A 22,356-nucleotide genomic window follows, 5' to 3' on the forward strand; every position below is an offset into this window, starting at 1 on the left:
TTTATTGTATTTTTGCACAAACAAAATAGCAATGTTCATTTTTTTTTTAAATCGACAACAAAATCTTAAAACAGGACAATCAGACACAGCTTAACTTATTTTATTGATGGTAAAGGTAAAAATTGAAAATCAACACAACTATGTGATTTTGTTATTAGAGGATTTTATGATATTTAGGATAAAAACAAGGTTTTTAACATTTAGCCTGCAGGCTGATCATGGTCTGCACTGTTCGCTATTCAGTCAGTAAAGTTTCAGTATCACCCCTTCAAAAAATAAATGGTATTGCCTAAATTGAATGATAGACCAGTCCATTTTAGAAATTAAGCAGGCTTAGGGTTAATATTCAGTAATAAACATTCAGCAGTAGCGTGTGTTCAGGAGAATCTTCTTGTTTGTACATGTTCTTATTCCAGATTTTGCATGTTCAATATCAGCAGAAAACATAACGTTTTATGCATGAATAATTAGAATCAGGAAAAAAACATCACCAAACTTTGTTAGAATGGTAAAACTAATGATGTCTGCACAATAACTTTGCAACTAATGACTGGAATGGGACAAAACTTGACATAAGATACGTGGCAGTAACAGGAAGTGTGAAATCAGTAATTCTGTTTCACATGATTATTGATTAACTCTTAGCCTGCTAAATTTCTAAAATGGACCGGTCTATTATTCAATTTGGGAAATACCCTGTATTATTCAAAGGGGTGTTCACTGAAAATTAACTGACTGAATAGCGAATAGTGCAGACTATGATCAGACTGCACGGATGTGCAGGCTGATCATGATCTACAAGGGTCGCAAAGGCAGAATCAGTCGTGTCCTGCATGATAAAGGTTAGGTTCTGTTGTCATTAACATGATCTTATCTACACTGGTAGCAAAGGCAGAATCACTTGCCGCTAGCAGGCAGGCTAAAGGTTAAGCTCCCATTGTGTACTTAATTTTCTATCTTAATTCTGATTTTGGGAAAATGTTTTACAAAATGTTAACAAATTAAAATATTAGGACCAGTATAAGTAAAGTTTGTTATTCCACTGTCATTTGTTCATTGTTGTATATTGAAGAGACTGAGTGAGAGTTATATAATTCATTTAAAAAGGAATAGAATATAGGCTCATTTCCAACTAAAGACATCAGCACAGGTCTGTTATAACCCGTATCCTGCTATATTTATATAATGAACTTGTCCAGCTTTCAATTTGGACAGTACCATTCACTTTTAAAAAGGGGGTTTACCAAAAAGATACTGACTGAATAGCAAACAGTGCAGATCATGACCAGACTGCACAGATGTGCAGGCTGATCATGCTCTTCACCAGTTGCAAAGGCAGAATCAATCATGTCCAGCATGATAAGGGTTAGGTTCTTTAGTCATTATTATATAAATAAAATAATTACAAGTATACATTTGTATGGGAGGCTCATGTCAACTTTTTCCCCATCCACTCCCTGTTACATCAGCAGAAAGAAGGCCATGTATTGAAATCTCATAATTTAGCACTACTATTGTTTTCCATTGCAATTTGTCTGTAGATGGTGTGTCTTAAGACATTTGAGCCGTGCCATGAGAAAACCAACATAGTGGGTTTGCGACCAGCATGGATCCAGACCAGCCTGCGCATCCGCGCAGTCTGGTCAGGATCCATGCTGTTCGCTTTCAAAGCCTATTGCAATTAGAGAAACCGTTAGCGAATAGCATGGATCCTGACCAGACTGCGCGGATGCGCAGGCTGGTCTGGATCCATGCTGGTCGCAAAGCCACTCTGTTGGTTTTCCCATGGCACGGCTCATTTATTCTCAGCCTTTGCTTCATGTAGGAAAGTGTCAGCCACCTACAGAGAACTTATACACTGAACTATCAGTGAGTCTGAACTGAAGCCATTACTCATGATTTAGGGATTGGCAAAGGTTTTCATATATATACTGAATTTTGGTCTGAATTTCTAGGTAAAAGTGTAGCATGCTGTATAGACATGTAAAATGACTTGACATGGGTGAAAGATCATATGTTATTGCTTGGATATTTAATCAATAAAAGGTGCCGAAACCAGTCTGAGAATGAAATTGGGATAATGTGATTCATGAATAGAGGAATGAAGTTGAAGAATGCCAATACTTTCAATTTCTTTCCCAGTCCAAAGAAAAAATTCCCAGTTGACATGAATTTTCGATTATTTGTGTAAAAAGTTTTTTCTGTAGTGAAATCACACAAATGGTTGGAAAAAACAACCTGTTACTATTTTTAGAAACATAACTGTCTGCACCTCAGCAAAAAATTAAATATATGATTCTGCCAGAATGCTGTATGTTTTGTAAGTAAAAAACCTTTCAAATAACATTTATTGAATAAAGTACCCAAAACGTGTTGACAGATAGTTCTTAAAACCATTTAAATCAAATGTCACAAACTATATTTTTGCGACCCATTTTTTTTCAACCACTGTACTTTTTGCACAGTTCTGTTGTAATTGTAACTTGTAAACTTACTAAGTGTAAAGAATAGTTTAAACATGTGAAATGAGGAGTAATTCAATTTCTACAACAAAGTCTTTCAAGAGTCAGCAAACTTAGAAGAAAAATCCTGAAAATATAAATTCTCTAACGTTCACAAAGGGGATACTATAAATTTGTAACTTTCATTTAAATCTCTACCAGGAAATCTCAAAGATAAAGTTTGCAACAAATATATCTAAATGCTTAAAACATACAATTTACTTGATTTGTTGATCTTTTTTTTTTCCAATTTTGACCCTTTACTGCATAAAAAAATTGCAATTTGACCAGGGGCCTTTTCCCCCAAAACCCTGTTAGCATTAGCAAATTAGCTAGAATTTGTAACTACTGTACAAATAGAACAAGGCCATTCCTTGGCCATGGTCAGCCAGTTTTGTAAAATTTCAACTTTTACTGTATGTATAATATATTTCAGGTATTGGCTATATTTCAAGAAGTTGGTGTGAACAATATGTTGTATTTCATTGTGTTTGGGGAGTCACTACTGAATGATGGTGTTACTGTAGTGATATATAATGTTATGCAGATCTACAGTAGAATGGACACAATAGAGGCTGATCAGGTAAGTCTTGTCTGAAAACTAAAGCATGTTAACTTTACATGACACTACAGTGTTTTTGGCACAGTCTAGTTACTGAATAATGCACACTAGAGCACAACATGCTCAAGGTTGGCTATTGTGATCACTCACCACCCATTGTCTGTCAGCATTTTCTTCAAACATCTCTGAAACCATTAATAGCTGGGAGTTGATGAAATTTGGGTGATCAGTTTCCACAGTTTTTCAAACGGTTACAATTGGTTTGGAGCTAGGAGCTGCCAGTGTAAAAAGCCTTCAAACAACATTTTCTCAAGCGCTATCCTGATTTTAAAATATTATCACAGAGATGTTTCTTGGGTAACCCTCTGCTAGGATTGTTTTTTTTTTCTGATTTGTGAAAATCATGGCTTATAGAGCTTGAAATAGAAAAATCTTCTACACAGAAACTTTTGGCCCAGATTTCAAAATAACTTCACTCAGATCGTCATTTGGAGACTTTCTGCTAACAGTTTTCTGATTATTCTTATTCTCAAAATCATTGCCACAAGTAAGCGTCATTTCTATACCCTACATGTATATAGTAGAAAATTAAAAAATTCTTTGTGTCGGAAACTGCTGGCCAGATTTTATAATAGTTTCACACAAATATGACCCTTTACCATGAGTGCTTGAATTATTCAGATTCATCAAGAAACTTTGGCAGTAGGTCTAAAAATAGTAAAATCTTCAAACAACATCTGCTAAACTGTTGGTCTCATTTTAAGATAATTACCAGAATAGTTCCTTGAGTGATTGTTTGCCAGAATTATACAAATTACAGATGTATACTGATTTGTCAAAAAATATGGCCCCAGTTGGCAATGGTAAATTTTCCTTAGATGTATACGGTATATATTTGTGTATTGGGAACTTTAAATATATTCTTGTCAGAAAATTCAGTCACAATTTCAAAACAGTTTCATTGGAATGGTTTTCGGGTGACTCTCATACAGCTATAGGTAAACATTGAACTTAAAAAAGTCTTGTCAGGAACTGTTGGCCTGATTTTGAAATAATTCCAGCCAAATGTTCTTTGAATGGCCCTCTATGAAGAGTGTTCTATTCTAGCTCTCCAAACTACATTTCTTCTGTTGATCTGGCTTTGAAACAATTTTACTGAACTTTTCTTTGGATAACTTACTGGGAAAAATGTTACAGCCATCTTGTTTTGTCAAAAACATGGCTACCAGAGGCGGGTTTAGCTGTCCCTTTGTGATTGTATGGAAAACTTTGAAAATCTTCTTTTCTTAATCTGCAAACAAGTTTTCCAAAGAATCTGACAGAAATATTTCTTGCTAATTTTTTTCTTGAGCTTTTAAACTTTGGTTTGGTGAGCAATGTAGGGCTGTAATTGCCCTCTTGTATTTTGAAACCAGAACACTTTGAAAATCTTCTCTTAATCTGCAAGTCAGTTTTCAAAGTGATTTGGCAGAAATATTTCTTGCTACCGATATGTGCTCTTGAGCTGTTTGGTGAGGGATATAGGGCTGTGACATTGCCCTCTTGTGTTTCGAGAGCAGATAAGAGTTATTTAATAGAGAGCTTAATTTTTCAAGATAGTTCCCTGCCTGTACACCTATACTTGTATACCTGTACCCTTGTATACCTGTACACCTATACTTGTATATCTGTACAGTGTACACCTACTTTAACACCTATACATGTACACCTATACTTGTGTAACAGTCTCAGGAAAAATGTGCAGCCTCTACCGGGATTCAAACCTCGGACCTTCGCCTTACTGTGCCAACGCTTTACCAGTTGAGTTACTGAGGCCATCAGATACGAGAAACGCTACACACCTTCCCTCTTATTGCGAGGCATTGGCACTCCTGGCCATATCTGCCGCAGACTGTTAACCGAATTCAGATGCACACCCCAGCCAAACTGCTTCGCCCTGCATGGGCTCCAAGGGTGAGCATCCCGGACGAGCCCCCAAATGTAACAGTCTCAGGAAAAATGTGCAGCCTCGACCGGGATTCGAACCTCAGACCTTCGGCTTACCATGCCAACACTCTACCAATTGAGCTACCGAGGCCACCCGATACGAGAACCGCTACACTTGTATACCTGTACACATACTTGTATATGTGTACTCCAATACTTGTTTACCTGTATGTAGAAAAAACTACTTATAGTAATAAGCATCTACTGAAAATTGTTTGAAAACCTTGAGTTACTCAGAACTACAAGTTCAAAATTTCATATTTAGGTTTTTTAGCTTTTATGCCTTTAAAGCTACTCACCCAAAATTCTTTTAACATGATAAGAAATTTTAAATGCTGCAGAATAGAAATTTTATAAAAATGAGATTAAGTGAGCTGAAGTGTGACACCACTGATGCTTTGAATAACAAAATTTGCCTTACATGTAGCAATACCCTTACAAATACCAGTTGATGATCTCAGTTTGAAATGCCATGCTTTATTTCTTGCATCAATTAATCATATATTCATTAAGCATACAAAATGTCATATTGATCATGTGGTAAAATGTCTAAAGCATAATTTATTGGGAAAAAGACATTAAAAAGTGGACCTTAGAATAAAATTGTAATTTTATAAGCATTCGTATTTGCTAGAAATTGTTATTTTGAATCAAGAAAATTTCATTTACTCTTATTCTGAGAAAGGTTTTGCCTCTGAAGTTGAGACCATCAGGTAGTCAGTATAATAGGGTTATTATAATAGTAGCTCGATCTGGGATGCTGTATTTGGCTGGAGTGGAATTTTGCCAGATCTGATCTCATGAGGCATGGAAGGGCCGAGTGTGATCTGACTTTGCAAAATCCACATGAGCTGAATACAAAGTCCCAGATCTAGCTACTGTTATAATGACCCTTTTATTATATACCTCCACCTTTTTGTTTTGTGTTTTGTTATTGAATGAAGTCTTAAATGTTTACAGGTGTTAAAATGAAACTTAGTGAAGTTTATATGTGTACTATATATAGAATTGCATCATGTCATGAATATTAATGAAAGTAGTCCGGTAACATACAATACAAAAGGTACGATACAGATTTTTTTTCTGCCTGTTCATACTTACTTGTGAAATACAAGCCGATTTTTTTTTTTTACAGAATTTATATAGGTATATAATAAAATCTTTTCTATAATGTTTTTGTGAATTTTTTTCTCTTTTTCTATCATTACAGATTGTTCTTGGAATTGTAAAGTTCTTTGTGGTTGTGTTTGGTGGAATATTTATCGGTGTTGCAATAGGACTCATATCATCTTTCCTTACCAAGTTCACAAACTCTGTCAAAGTTGTGGAACCAATTATCATATTTGGCTTTGCTTATCAGTCATACATTTTGGCTGAAATGTTTCATTTCTCAGGGATCATAAGGTGAGTATTTACCTTGTTGTAATTTATTCAGTTACCTCAAGTTAATAAGTGTTGATTGCATTAATTTATTTTAGTGGATAACATTTCGTAACAGTATGCCTATGTTTAATCATATACATCAGCATTGTAATGGCATGATGGTATTTGTCACTCTGTATGGGAAAAATGGATAAAATTTCATTTAATCCATTGAAAAGACAGTACTGAAATAAAAATATGATCAAAATGTCTTTTACTTGTTATGGTTCCACTGTTGACTGTGCTGCGTGTGTAATAATGGTGTCATGTTTTCACTTGGCAAAGAAAAAATTAGTTTTTCACTGAAACAAGAATATGCAGTCGAACTTCGATGGCTCGAACTTGAGGGTCCCTTGGAAATTAGTTCGAGTTTTCCGTTGTTCGAGCCATCCAAATGGCGGCCATTTTGAATTTTGGAATTTGAGGGCATGATGTGTTAAAAACCTTACTCGTAATATATTGTCATATTGTACCTAAATGTGTGTACGATACGATGATAAATAAAAAACGAACGCTGAAATATGCTTTATTATCTATCTTCAAACATGACTTAGATATGAAAAAAAAACACAGATAAAACACTTGTATAATTATAAGAAGTGGTGAAGACAGCACCAAATAGAATGTCATAAATAGCAAACATTTATGAATCATAGTCCATTACAAATATTATTAAACATTATATAATATTGCTTTCCAGTAGCCGACTTAGCTATCCCCCCCGTTTCCGGGTCCTTTACTAAGTTGTTCAGCCATGCTAAAGCAGTATGAAAGTTGACAGCGGATCTCCCGTTTTTATGCAGAAAAATAAAGACAGACATTGCTCAATTGTTTTAAATAATTTTATTCGTATTAATCAAAGCCCATTAAAGCATTGCAGTGAAAGAAGTCGCCTTAGTTTGTTTGTCGTATACCGACGCTAATTATGTAAGCGTGTGATAATTATGCAGGTGCCGGTTAAAAGTGAAGCTTGGCGAATGTCAGGCAGAGGTGTGAAAAACTTTGTAAATACAAGCCATTCCGGCGACAAATTGTCTGTTCGACTGAATATGTGTAATTATCACTGTAATTAAGCCGAGGGAACCACCAAATGAGTTCGAGAGTTCGAAATTTCGAAGTTCGAGCGATCCGAGGTAGAACTACAAAGAATAAAGAAGGAATAAATTCGGGACCGGGCGAGAGTTCGAGCGATCCTGGGTGTTCGAAAGATCCGAGTTCGAGCCATTGAAGTTCAACTGTATCTGCTATTTAGTTATACCTGTTTGTATGGAGTCACTTAAATTAGGAAAAAGATTTTGTTGAATAATAATGTGTTTTGTTTTCAGCATAATAGGGTGTGGATTGACACAAATGCAATATGCCTTCAACAATATCACAAATAAATCAAGATTGGCTTGCAAGTTCTTTGCTAAAGTCATAAGGTAAGCTTACAAAACAATTATAATTGCTTTATTTGTGCTTGTTTAAAATTTCCAGTATATTCAGCTAAGTTTGTTTCCAATATTGCTTCATTTTGTTTTTCATTTAGTAGGTGTCTGAGACACTTAACACTTTTTTTCTTTTATGCGGATGATTTGCAAATATCATGTGACATATGTGCCACTCTACGAAGAAGTTTTGCTCATGCTATTCTGGTGGTAGATGATTTGGTTTCCAATCAGTAACTAGAGAATGCATTGGCTTACAGTGGTGAAATTTCTTAGCATGATTGTAAATGGTTCGTAGATGACCCTTACTATTTGAAGTTCAGTAGATTAAAGGTCAATGTCACACGGACCATGAAAGTGAAAACAATTTGTGGACAGTACCTGCAGAAGGCTTTGGTCTTTGTAGGATGATGCCTGTGGTCAGAGGTTAATCCCATATTGTTACCAAGGTCAGGAGGTCAAAGTTCAAGGTCACAGTGATCATTAGATTAGATATTTCTTGACATTAACAGCAGCTGCTGAAGAATTGCTGTTTAACCATTAAACTTTTTAGAATGGCTGTCTACGGTCATGAATGTTCCTGTTGCAGTGCATATTTCTGAATACAATTCTAATAGCCTAGAATTATTGATCAATTAAAGTCACATTTTAAAACAAGAGTACCTTTTCAAACAGTCTAATAAATCTTTTGACAATATGATTTTGTGTTTTCATTTTGTTTTCTCTTACAGCAATACCTGTGAAATTATCATATTCCTGTTTTTGGGACTGAAAACTGTAAATCCTAATCATGTTTGGAATACAGGCTTTGTATTGTGGACAACTTTACTTTGTGTAGTTTATAGATTCATCAGTGAGTACATATTTGTTTTGGCTTCTTTTACTTTCTTTATCAAGAAGAGATAGAATGCAGATATACTGTAAAATAATCATTATTCATGGGGTCAAATTTTCATAGATTTTGTGTCATTCCCTAGCATAAAGTCCTACAACATTAAACCCCAGGAACAAATAATAACTAATCCAACTAAATATCATTTTAAGCCAAAGCCACAAAATTTTGTGCTGATTAATGTAAAAGGCTTAATATCTAGTTTCTAGTAAACAACAAAAATAGCTTGTGTGCTGTAGATTTGGTAATGAACATGACGGTTTTATTTCTGCTAATACATTGTATAGGTGAACAGTCTCGAAAGCATGAACTGAAACACGTGTAGACATTCAGAAGCATTGCCTCTTTATCTTACTTCTCTGAGAGCAGAAATTTTCGTGAGGGTTTAATTTCGTTATATTCACAAGGCCCAACATATCGCGAAAAGTAATCCTTGCGTAAATATTCACCATTCACCATTATTCAAATTCAAGTAGGATACCATTTTTTTTACAATTTCACGAATATTAAACCTCGCGAACATACTCAGAATTTTTAATTCGTGAAAACTTTGACCCAGCAGAAATATGTGCTTTTACATTACATATCAGATTTTCTGGACGTTGGAATTATGTCTGTTGTCTATCTGGTTAGCAAAATCAAAGTGATATGAAAATATCATCTATATAGCAGAGATTTACATCAAGCAATTACAATATTTAATATGAGAAAAAAAATCAGGCAGTGAATTATTCATTGATGACATACTTGCCATGTACAGACACAAAACATATTGGACCAGATTTTCCATATTAAGAAATAAGTATTAAGCATATACATAATTATATTTTTTCCTGTTTCAGTAACTTTTGTAATGTCATTCCTCATCAACAAATGTGATAGGTACAGAATACGCAAAATAAAACTGGATGAAATGTTTATGATTGTAAGTATAAGTGATCTTGTCAAATAAATGATTTTTATATGACCGTCTCTGAGAGAGCGGGGCGTATTATGTGAACAGCTGTGGTGGGCGGGCGGTTGGCGTCAAAAAGCATGTCCGCTCTTTAAGTCGAAAAGATTTTATCCGAACTTAACCAGACTTCCTGACAATGTTTGTGGGCATAATATCTCGGCCAAATATAATAACCACCCAAATCGCTCCAGGCACTCCTGGATTATGGCCCTTGAATAACTCGAAAAAACTGCCACTTTAGCGTTGTCTGCTCTTTGAGTCGAACAGTTTTCATCCAATTTTCACTAAACTTGTTGACAATATTCGTGGGCATACTACTAGTATCTTAGCCAGTTTTGATAACCAGCCAAATTGCCCCAGGCATTCTTGGATTATAGTCCTTGAATTACTCGAAAAACTGCGAATTTAACCTTGTCCGTTCTCTTAGTCGTAAACTTGCTGACAATGTTTTTGCGCATTATATCTCGGCCAAGTTTGATAACCACCCAAATCACCCCAGGCACTCTGGGATAATGGCCTTTGAATTTATGTAACTGAATATTTAGATGGGCATATTTTGTGACAGTCTGGCACTGTTGTTGAATGTAGTTCAGTTTGTATAAAAAAAAAATGTAGGGACCTCCGTGGTTCGAAATTTGAGGTGTAAAACTGTGAGGAATCCATCCAGCTAGCTTACAGAAAGTAATGTATCTACCCAGGGACCAAGGGCTTATACTGGGTACGACAGGATTCTGTTAAACCCAGGTGCCACATCAGTCTACTTCTACTGTATTCATTAGAAATAACCATATACTGCACTGAAAAACACATTTAGCAAAAACACTTTGAAACAGACTGTATGTTCAAGTCTTTTTGTGAAATTTTGTTTTTGAAATTGTCAAAAACTGTGTTAATTAAACTGTCTCATAAAATAGATTTATCAGCTAAATTGCAATGTATGGGAGGTCATGAATTCAGTACCTGGGCACACATACAATCGATGTACAAAATGGCAGAAGTAGCTCTCTTACTTTGCTTTCATTGTATGTTTTACCAGGAGATAAACAATGCCAAGTTTGTTGATGCCTGATTGGTCACATAAGAGCTACGAAGCAATTTCTTGATTCTTTTGTGGAGTTGTTATATGTGTATAAGCCAGACATATTTAACACTACATATTATTTTGTAGAGTTATGGAGGATTACGTGGGGCAGTGTGTTTTTCCCTTGTGGCATTGTTAGACAAGAAAGAGTACGCCATGAAGGACATGTTTATGACTACAACATTGTTCATCATCTTTTTTACTGTCTTTATACAGGTAAGTATAGAGCATGTTTTTCTCCGCAAACATTGTTTATTGTCTTCATTACTGCCTTCACAGATAAACCTGTACTAAATAACACCTCCAGATAAAAGCCACTGCTCTAAAACTTGTTCATAAAGGCCACTTTTTTGTCTTCAAAACTGTAAACAGTGTAAATTTATCAGCAATATCTGGTGATAGTCCTGTCAATATATGGAATGAATAAAAATAATAATTAATTTAGTAACCTTTTCAGCTCACCTGTCACAAAGTGACAAGGTGAGCTATTGTGACCGCTTGATGTCCGTAGTGCGTCGTCCGTCGACAATTTCTAAAAAAATCTTCTTCTTGAAAACCACTGGGCAGAATTACACTAAACTCCACAGGAATGATCCTTGGATGGCCCCCTTTCAAAATTGTTCAAAGAATTGAATTCCATGCAGAACCCTGGTTGCCATGGCAACCAAAAGGAAAATTTTTAAAAATATTCTTGTCCAAAACCACAGGGCCTAGGGCTTTGATATTTGGTATGTAGCATTATCTAGTGGTCCTCTACCAAAATTATTCAAATTATCCCCCTAGGATAAAATATGGCCCCGCCCCGGGGGTCACATGGTTTATATAGACTTATATAGGGAAAATTTTGAAAATCTTCTTGTACAAAACCACACGGCCTAGGGCTTTGATATTTGGTATGTAGCATCATCTAGCGATCCTCTACTAAGATTGTTCAAATTATCCCCCTAGGGTCAAATATGTCCCCGCCCCGGGGGTCCCAAGTTTTACATAGACATATAGGAAAAAAAGTTTAAAAATCTTGTCTGAAACCACAACACTTAGACCTTTGATATTTGGTTTGTAGCATTGTCTTATGGTCCTCAACCAAAATTGTTCAAATTGTACCCCTTGGGTGAAAAGAGGCCCTGCACTGGGTGTCCCAAGTTATATATAGACTTATATAGGAAAAAGCTTTAAAAATCTTCTTGTCTGATCTGTGGTCACAGTTACAATGTAGTAATTTAGTTGATAGTTTCTTCAGTTGTTGAAGTTTTTGATTGTCAACATAAAGCTTTTTTTTTAAATTCTCCACCACGAGTGGTAGGGGGTTATAGGAATGGCCTCCATCCTTCCGTCTGTCCATAACATTTTGTGTCTGCTCTGTATCTCCTTGAAGGATTTTCATGAAACTTGGGTCAAATGATTACCTCATCACGACATGTGCAGAAATGATGAGTCAGCCATGTCGACTCAAGGTCAAGGTCACAACTCAAGGTCAAAGGTTTGAGCCTTCCATTTTATGTCCACTCTGTATCTCTGAAATCCCTTGAAGGATTTTCATGAAACTTTGGTCAAATGAGCACCTCATCAAGATGATGTGTAGAACTCATGAGTCAGCCTTGTTAGCTCAAGGTCAAGGTCACAACTCGACATCAAAGGTTTGTGTCCACTCTGTATCTTCTAAACACCTTGAAGGATTTTCATGATACTTTGGTTAAATGATCACCTCATCAAGGTGATGTGCAGAACTCATGAGTTAGCCATGTCGGCTCAAGGTCAAGGTCACAACTCAAGGTAAATTGTTTAACTCTGTATCTCTTAAATCCCTTGAAGGATTTCCTTGATACTTGGGTTAAATGATCACCTAATCAAGACGATTTGCAGAACATATGAATCAGTCATGTCGGCTCAAGTTCAAAGTCACAAGGTTTGAGCCTTCCATTTTGAGTCTGCTCTGTATCCCTAAACCCGTGGAAGAGTTTTCAAATTCATCGACATACATAGACTATAAAATATAATTAACACTGTCAATGAAATGACTAAAAGGTATATACAGTGTATGGTTATACATTTTATATCATGTCAAGTGCATGAAATGACTGAGAGAGATAGTATATTCATGGATTCAGAATTTGACCTGGGAATGACTCAGAGATACAGTATATTCTATTCTACATTTTGTTTTTCAAGGTTAAACCATTAAGTGGTTCTGTACATCATGTCAAGTTCATGAAATGAGTGAAAGACATTGTCTATTCAATGTTAACATTTTATATTTAAGGATGGGACCATTGAATGATTGTGTAAGTACCGGTAACATTTTAAATTTCAGGATGGGACCGTTGAATGATTGTGTAAGTACCGGTAACATTTTAAATTTCAGGATGGGACCGTTGAATGATTGTCAATGTAAGTAACATTTTAAATTTCAGGGTGGGACCATTAAATGGCTGGTGAAGAAGATGAGAGTGTCTTTACAAGATTCCTCAAAGGACATGATCCTCTACCAGCAGTTAAATCAGCATGTATGTTTTGTCCATTCTAAAACTTTTGAAAAACCAATTACATAACTAATTACTTATAGAATAAAGCTTGTCATTTTTAGACAGTGAATCTAGAGTTGAATGCAAAAATTTGATAATACAAGTTATGACAGTTTTGCGTTCAGCCATCAAAACAGACTGATTTACTTCATTAGCCCACCATCTGATGGTATAATATTATTTTTAAGCTGACTGATAAAAAGTTCAGAAACATTTATTTTTTAGCTCACCTGAGCAGGAAGTGCTCGGGGTGAACTATTGTCAGATTGCTCACTGACCAGCGTCCATCGTCCATCTCTGTCGATCCACATGTTCCTTTAAACAACATCTCCTCTAAAACCACTTGGCGGAAATTGATGAAACTTGGCATGGATGGTCCTCTTCCAAAATTGTTCAGATGGTTGCGCTTGGTTGCACATAGGGGCCGCCAGGGCTAAAAATAGAAAAATCTTTAAATGACATCTCCTAAACTGCTAGTCCAGTTTTAAAATAATTTCATACAAATGGGCCTTAAGTAATCTTCTACCAAGGTTCAAATTAGCCTGGTTCGTCAAAAAGCATGGCAGCCAGGAGATCTAGATTTGGTCACTTTTTCCTATATGTATGTATTGGAAACTTTTAAAGTCTTTTTGTGTGAAACTGCTAGCTTGATTTTTGAATAATTTCACAGAAAAGGTCCTTGTGTGAATCTCAACCAAGAATGATCAGATTATTTTGATTTGTCAATAAACATGGCTGCTAGAGAGCATGGTCGCTTTTCCCTATATGTATATAGTGGCAACTTCGAAAACCTTCTTGTAAGAAACTGCTTGCATAATTTTGAAACAATTTCACACAAATGGTCCTTATATGACCCTTTACCAAGATTATTCAATTTTTTTTCCAATTTGTCAAAAAACATGTCCGCCAAGGTCAGTGGTCAGTTTTCCCTATATATATGTATTGGAAACTAAAAATCTTCTTTTATGAAACTGCTGACCCGATTTTAAAATAATTTCACACAAACGGTCCTTGTGTGACCTTCTGCAAAGAGTATTCAAATTATTTTGATTCGTCAAAAAACATGGCCACCAGGGGGCGTGGTCACTTTTCCCTATAATATGTATATTGTGGAAGCTTTATAAATCTTCTTGTATGAAACTGCTGGCCTGATTTTAAAATAATTTCAGATAAATGGTCCTTGTGTGACCCTCTACCAAGATTATTCAAAAACATGATTGCCAGGGTGTGTGGTCATATCTTCCCTATTTGTGTTTATTGCAAACTTTAAAAATGTTCTTGTCAGAAGCAGCAGGCCCAGTTTTAAAATCATTGTCAGAAACTGCTGGCCCTTTACAAAGACTGTACAAATCATGCGGTTTAATAATAATTTCACAGACATTTATTTTCCAAAACTGTTGAAGCAAGTAGTATATCTCAGGTGAGCAACCTATGGCCATCATGGCCCTCTTGTTTCTTGATGTTAAAAGAAGATGTTCTTTTATTACAGGTATCTGACCATCTTATGGCAGGTATAGAAGAAATAATTGGTATTTCAGGAAAGTATATCTTAAGGGTATGTACATAATAAAGGTCTGTTGTTTTTTATGGTATCCAGATGCTTTGAGTTCTGTTAATCTTTGAACTGTTTCTATTGTGTATATGGCTGGGAAGCTAAATATACTGTAAAATCATTCATTTTTGTGGGGGACCAAATTTCATGGATTATGTGGTTGAGGTTGAGTTAGTCCATGAAATTGAAAGCCCTTCTGTTTGGCTCAATAGGGAGAGCACAGATCTACGGATCGCAAGGTGGTGAGTTCGATCCCCGGGCGGGGTGTATGTTCTCCGTGACAATTTGATAAAAGACATTGTGTCTGAAATTATTCGTCCTCCACCTCTGATTCATGACCGGAAGTTGGCAGTTACTTGCGGACAACAGGTTTGTACTCGTACAGAATCCAGGACCACTGGTTAGGTTAACTGCCAGCCATTACATAACTAAAATTCTGTTGAAAAACGGCATTAAACCCAAAACAAACAAACATGAAATTGAATTCCAATGAACAAGCAGAATTTCTATTTATTTTATCTTTAGGCTTTGAATCTCAGAAATCTGTGTCCCTACAAAATAGCCATTTTGAACTAAAACACAAAATTTCGTGCCCACAAAACTAAATGATTTTATAGTACCATAGATACTTTTGTATAATGCACTTTTTTTTTACCCCTGGAACCACCCCAATATTGTGGGTGCATATTATACACAGGTATAGACAATTGTCCAGCTTCAAAAGTTTATTTACGAAAATTGGGGGGGGGGGGGGGGGTGTATTATACATGGTTGCGCATTATACATGGGTGTCTATGGTACTAATATTTCAAAGCAAACCAATCTCTGTTGAAAATGTTGTTTAACATGCACAGTCAGTATTTACAGAATACTATTGTTACCTGCTAAGCTCACTTTGCTGGTGCAATTTGAAAACATTTTCTAGTTATTATGGAATTATTTGTAAAACTTAAATACCATACCTTGTGTAAAGTTGTATCTAAGTACGGTCAACTTCATCTTGATAAATTTTATGGTTAAAAACAAATGTTGAATTTCATAATGCAAGTTGATACTTAAGGTATGTTTTGTTATGTATTTTACTTTTTTAAAGTTGTATGTTCATTGCAGGAAAAGTTTGACCGTCTAGATGACAGACTTTTCCGGCCTATATTGCTCCGAGACCCAACAAAATGTGACCTAAATGAGATAAGCCAGTACTATGAAAAACTCATGATGAAGTATGTGTATCCAGTTTGTTATTTTAGTTTTTTATACCTCGAGTAAACTCTCAAAGTAAACGTTACTAGAACAATAGGTCAATGGAACATGTTGCCCTGTCGCGCATGCAGCAGTCACGTGGAACATGTTGCCCTCTGCCGCACACGCAGCAGTCACCAGTGGAACATGTTGCCCTGCAGCAGTCACCAGTGGAACATGTTGCCCTCTGCCGGGCACGCAGCAGTCACCAGTGGAACATGTTGCCCTCTGTCGTGCACACAGCAGTCACCAGTGGAACATGTTGCCCTCTTTCACACAAACAGTAGTCACCAGTGGAACATGTTGCCCTCTGTCGCACAAACAGCAGTCACCAGTGGAACATGTTGCCCTCTGTCGCACACACAGCAGTCACAGCTGACTCCTTCAAAGCCATTGTCAGTGTGCCTGTTCTAATCTCTGCCCTCAGTCTCTTAACAGACACCAGTGTAAAAATATTTAATCATGTAAATTTAGAAAGTTTTATTGTTTGACTTTTGTACAAATTTGATAAGAAAAACACCTTAACCTTTAGCCTGCTGGCAGCAAGATATTCTGCCTTTGCGACCAGTGCAGACCAAGATCATCTTTGCAGGCTGATCATGGTCTGCACTGTTCGCTGTTCAGTTAGTAAATTTTCTGTGAACACCCCTTAGAATAAATGGTATTGCCCAAATTGAATGATGGACCAGTCCATTTTAGAAATTTAGCAGGGTAAGGGTTAAATTTTAATCAGCAACTACACATAATCTTCAATGTTATGAAGGAGTGTAGTAACTAGAAGAATAAGATATAAATTCTCAGAATTTGAATATGATTACTAATTTTTTGTAGTTTACTGTTCTTGTAATTTTATGTAATTTTATGAAAAGTTATGATAAATAAGATAACAAACTAGAGTTCTGGTGTTGTCATGTTTAGAAAAACAATTCTTAAGCATTGCTAATATATTTGTATAAAGTATGCTTTAAAACATATTCATTTCTTACACCATTTAAGCTTAATATCTTCTTTCAATGAAATGCAGTCAAAACTCGGTATCGCGAAATTCAAGGCTGTTATGAGGAGTAACGTATATTGACGAAATGATGAAAAAACAGTTGGTTCAAACACCTTTTTTAATCTCCAGCTATTGGGCACACTATAAATATAGTATACCTTGCAATAAATCTTTTAAAACGCAACACAAAATGATTACAAATTTAAAGTACATTTTGTATTTTATTTCCATGTAAACATAATCAGAAATACACAATCTGTACATACATGTTCGTCAAGTAACTTTTCCGGCATATGCGCATCAGTCAACATAAAAAAACATCAATATTCAGTACACTTGGCACTTTACGCGTACATGATTCCATACAGTTTGTGTTTATCAAAGTTTTCAGTTTTTCGAAGAATAAAAATGATACTAAGATACTAACCTCAAATGTTTTTGAGTCAAGTTTCCTTTTTGTACCACGTTTCTCTTCCGGAGGATTGATAGCATTTCAATCTGACATTTTGAACGGATGATGCTTTCTCCAAAGAAGTTATTTTTTATACATTCTCATCGCGATTACCTCTAAATAATCCTTATTAAAGATCCCAACTGTTCAAACTAATTAATCTATTGGTTTAAATCAAAACCAATTTTCATAACGTCTCAAAAACAAATGACCACTGATTAAAGAAATCTAATATTTACATCAAACAATTCTCATTATGGCACGTGCAAACAAGTATGACATCATCTCTCACGGCTTTCTGGTAAGGCAATAAACATGGACATGTGTTACAAACCAACCACATTCGCAATGACGTGTGAAATTTTATTGCATATTTTTCTCACTTTGACTTACCGAGTTTACAATGCACTTGAATTTTATTGACAGGACTGAAAAACCCTTTTGACACATCCGAAGTCTTGGTAAGTCAAATTTTGAAATAACCGGAGTTGAATTACATATATAAAGAAGGAAATTCGACGGGACTTGAAAATTTCTTCGACTTAAGTGGAATTTCGAGGTAAGCGAGTTTGAGATACCGAGTTTCGACTGTAGTTTAAAACATGTGTATAATTACTCTGCCATTTAAAGTTATTTGAAAGATGAATGTGCAATCATGGTTTGAAAATTGAGTTAGTTTTCTCAGAAATAAAGACAGTACTTGCTGAGCACCAGTAGTAAAGTTTTATTATTGTTTTCAGGGAGCATTACAAAAACCTCCGGCTTTGTGGAGCTTCCAATCTGCCACATGTGGCCTCTGATCTGTAAGTTCATTTTTTGCACATCCAGCTCGTCATTACATATAGTCTGCTAGAGATAAACAGAGTGTACAGAACCAAATTATATTATTTATATAAAAATATTAATTGGAGATGTGTATGTAATAAAAGATTATTATACCCCCAGATACAAAGAATATGGGAGCTATATTGGAGTCTTGCATGTCCATCTTTTGGTCCGTCCCTAATTTGTGTCTTCCCAATATCTTCTAACAGCTGGGAAGATTTTCATTAAACTTACATCAGTTATTCACCTCATCAAGATTATGAGCAAAGTTCACAACCCAGGTCATTAGGTCCAAGGGAAGGTCACACTTGGAGGTCAAATACATTAACTTGGTGTCCGCTCCATATCTTCTAAATGACTTGGAAGAATTCCATAAAATGAGCATGATTTTTTACCTTATCAAGACAACATGCTGCATGTTCAACCCAGGCTACTAGGTTCAAGGTCATGGTCACACTTTTTGGTCAAAGGTCAAATATCTTCAGTTTGTGCCCAGTCTGTATCTTCCAGCTAGCATCAACTATTTACCTCATTAAGATGACATACAGAGTACATGACACAGGTCACCAAGTCCATGAATTGCATGGAATTAGTCGCTAATCTCTTCTAGACTGCATGCAGATTGGAAAACCCAGATATTGAGGGTCAAGGTCAATGTCCCACTTGGAGGTCAAAGGTCATGATAGCAATATTTTACTTGCCCTGTATCAAACAACATCTGGAGGTATTGGTTGCTAAATTGATAAATTTGCACTCATTCCTAAAATCATGCAGTATCTCAGCTGTAGAACTTGTGCCTATTTCCCAATACAAATTGAATGACCTATACTGTAAAAAGCACGTATTTTCACTGGGTTAAAATTTTGTGAATTTGAAATTTTTAGTAAGTTTGCGAGGTATGATATTTGCAAAATTGTAAAAATGGTATATCCTAGTTGAATTTGAATTATACTAATGTTGAATATTTATGTGAAGATTAATTTTCGTGAGATGTAGGGCCTTGCGAAAAAAGCGAAAATCAAACCCTCACGAAAATTTCTGCTTTTACAGTAATTATCCTTATTCAGATATTCATGTGCATACGAATTAGAAATTTGTGTTCATAATTATTGACATTTAAAAAACAAAAAACAAAAAAAAACATTTATTTTAAATTTTAACTTTGATCAGTAATTATGGTTTAATCATATTTTTGTATGATTGCAGGAGACAGATCGACAGTTCAGCCTGTCTGAAGGGTATGGATGATGAATATGAGCAAAGAGCACTAGAAAGAGATGGTAAATATCTCTCTTACGCATATTTGAAAAATTAGCTAATGGGTTTAATTTCAATTTAAAGAAGATTTAAGGCCTCCATTGCTTAGTGATTCAGATCATTGACTTCAATTCACTTGCCCCACACCCTCGTGGGTTCAAAACCTTATTTTCAGATGAAGATTTCTTTCATTTGAGGCAGTCATCCAGCTGACATGGAAAGTCAAAGCCCTTGCCAGGTGTCATGTTTAACCCAACAAAGGCAAAACAGAATGAAATAGATGATATTTTTGTGTTTTAACCCTTAGCATACTGGACACAATTGATTCTGCCTTTGCTACCAGTGTAGATCATGATCAGCCTGCACATCCATACACTCTGATCATGGTTTGCACTGTTCGCCATTCGGTTAGTATCTTTTTTGGTAAGCGTCTCTTTAGACAGTTAATGGTACTGTCCAAATTGAAAGATGGACAAGTTCATAATGAATATTTAGGAGTGTAAGGGTTAAAGAAGTATGTCCACTTTGCATTCATTATCTTTATACTCTACTGTTTTCAGAAAAGATAGAAATGCGCAAGCATCGTTTGACATCACAGCGGTCCATGAAAGAAGCTGAGGGTCCAGAAGGAGTTGATTTGCAAAAACTCTTCCGAAGTGCTTTAGTATCCTCTAGACATGTATGTATTTGATGTGTTAATAATGAACTTTACTTTTTAGACATGTAACACATATTTTTTCACTGTGTCTTTTAATTGAGATTATTGTAATCATACTGAAGAATTAGTCCAGATATGAAAAAAGTGAAGTTTCACTTTTTTAGCTCACCTGTCACATAGTGACAAGGTGAGCTTTTCTGATCACCCTTCGTCCGTCGTCAGTCCGTGTGTGCGTCCATCTGTCCGTCAACAATTTCTTGTCTGCACGATAGTGGTTTCATTTATGATTTTATTTAAACCAAACTTGCACACAACTTGTATCACCATAAGATCTTGGTTCCTTTCTTGAACTGGCCAGGTCCCATTATGGGTTCCTGAGTTATGGCCCCTGAAAGGGCCAAAATTGGCTGTTTTGAGCTTGTCTGCACAATAGCAGCTTTATTTATGATTTGATTTTTACCAAACTTGCACACAACTTGTATCATCATAAGATCTTGGTTCCTTTCAGGAACTGGCTAGATTCCATTATGGGTTCCAGAGTTATGGCCCCTGAAAGGCCCAAAATTAGCTATTTTGAGCTTGTCTGCACAATAGCAGCTTTATTTATGATTTGATTTTTACCAAACTTGCACACAACTTGTATCACCAAAAGATCTTGGTTTCTTTCTGGAACTGGCATGATTCCATTATGGGTTCCAGAGTTATGGCCCCTGAAGAGGTCAAAATTAGCTATTTTGACATTGTCTGCACAATAGCAGCTTCATTTATGATTTGATTTTAGCCAAACTTGCACAAAACTTGTGTCACCATAAGATCTTGGTTCCTTCCTTGAACCGGCCAGATCCTAAAATGGGTTCCATGATAGGGACAGATTTAGCTTTTATGACCTTGTCTGCACAATAGCAGCTTCATTTATGGTTTGAATTTCATCAGACTTGCACAAAACTTGTTTCACCAAACGATCAATCAACACTTCATGCCAAGTATTAAATATCAAATATTTGACAATAAAAGTTAACTATTTCCGCAGAATATGAAGCGATTTCGTTCCGCTTGAACGAGATTTAGTCACCCGGTGCATACGTACAAAAATCCAATATGGTTGACAACTGTCAAAATTTCAACTGACATAAACTTTTATGAAGCTTTACAAAGTCAACAATGGACATTACATGAAGACATCGATTTAATTTAATACAGCAGGTGATTTTTGATTGAACTGTTGAATAATTCAGACTGACATTGCGTACTTTTATAAAGAATCCCTGCGAAAACTACAGTTAAAAGTTTCACTAACTGAAACAAACACGTGACTTAATATTTCTGAATGTAGTTTAGTAAACAACAATTTAATAATGCATCTGGTTATCTGTCAATGCCTAGAAAGATTACAGAACAATGAACTGTGATTAAAGTGTAGCTGACAGATAGTCTAACAATTTTGAAATAAAACTACTGATAGGCTGTAAAAGCAGTTCAAGACCATTGCATAAAACGAGGTCGTGAGGCGTCATGCCTCACAATATATTTTCATTTTACCACTGGCAGTAAATATTCGCCTGTGGTCATTTTTACACCGGAAGCAGAAAATCAGTTTTGGATCACCTTTGACATTTTCAATCACCGAAAATATTAAGCTGGGGAGCGTATCAGAACATTTTTTGTTGGATGACGATTTTCTGCTCTTTTTTTTGTCACTGAATCCGACACAAGATATGTTTCGTGACTTCAAGTTCAATAATAAAATCTTTAAAAAAAAAAAAAAAAAAAAAAAAAAAAACAAAACTGCAAATCAGTGAGTTTCTCCCAGTTGTTTTGATCATAGAGGTAGTGCAAGAGTTTTTCGCTTAGATCTACTTTGATTTCTGTAAATATAATGGGATATTCAAGTGCATCGGTAATGAGTAAAATCTGAAACCGTTAAACTCTCTTGATTTTTTAACGTTTTAATCTGAATGTATTCTATTAGTTTTTTTAAATCAATAGCTTGTTAATGATGAATGATTTGAAAAAGTTTCAACCTGTGTCA

General features: G+C 35.6%; 1 protein-coding gene across 4 annotated transcripts in view; it reads left to right on the plus strand.

Moving 5' to 3' along the window:
• LOC123554276 (sodium/hydrogen exchanger 1-like) overlaps positions 1–21,179 on the plus strand; it is a 91,864-nt gene extending 70,685 nt beyond the window's left edge. For 3 of the 4 annotated variants that reach the window (XM_053548283.1, XM_053548285.1, XM_053548284.1), the window contains 12 exons: positions 2,938–3,084; positions 6,260–6,453; positions 7,797–7,892; positions 8,630–8,751; positions 9,633–9,715; positions 10,914–11,042; positions 13,238–13,330; positions 14,838–14,903; positions 16,011–16,120; positions 18,328–18,390; positions 19,619–19,692; positions 20,230–21,178. In XM_053548283.1, the coding sequence (XP_053404258.1) occupies positions 2,938–3,084; positions 6,260–6,453; positions 7,797–7,892; positions 8,630–8,751; positions 9,633–9,715; positions 10,914–11,042; positions 13,238–13,330; positions 14,838–14,903; positions 16,011–16,120; positions 18,328–18,390; positions 19,619–19,692; positions 20,230–20,360 (1,308 nt within the window). In that variant the 3' untranslated portion in view covers positions 20,361–21,178. Of the gene's footprint in view, positions 1–2,937; positions 3,085–6,259; positions 6,454–7,796; positions 7,893–8,629; positions 8,752–9,632; positions 9,716–10,913; positions 11,043–13,237; positions 13,331–14,837; positions 14,904–16,010; positions 16,121–18,327; positions 18,391–19,618; positions 19,693–20,229 lie in introns of all 4 variants that reach the window. The other variant, XM_053548286.1, reaches the window with a different exon arrangement.
• Positions 21,180–22,356: the final 1,177 nt, after the last annotated feature.

This window comes from Mercenaria mercenaria, chromosome 7 (genome assembly GCF_021730395.1).
Source record: "Mercenaria mercenaria strain notata chromosome 7, MADL_Memer_1, whole genome shotgun sequence".
Lineage (NCBI taxonomy): Eukaryota > Metazoa > Mollusca > Bivalvia > Venerida > Veneridae > Mercenaria > Mercenaria mercenaria.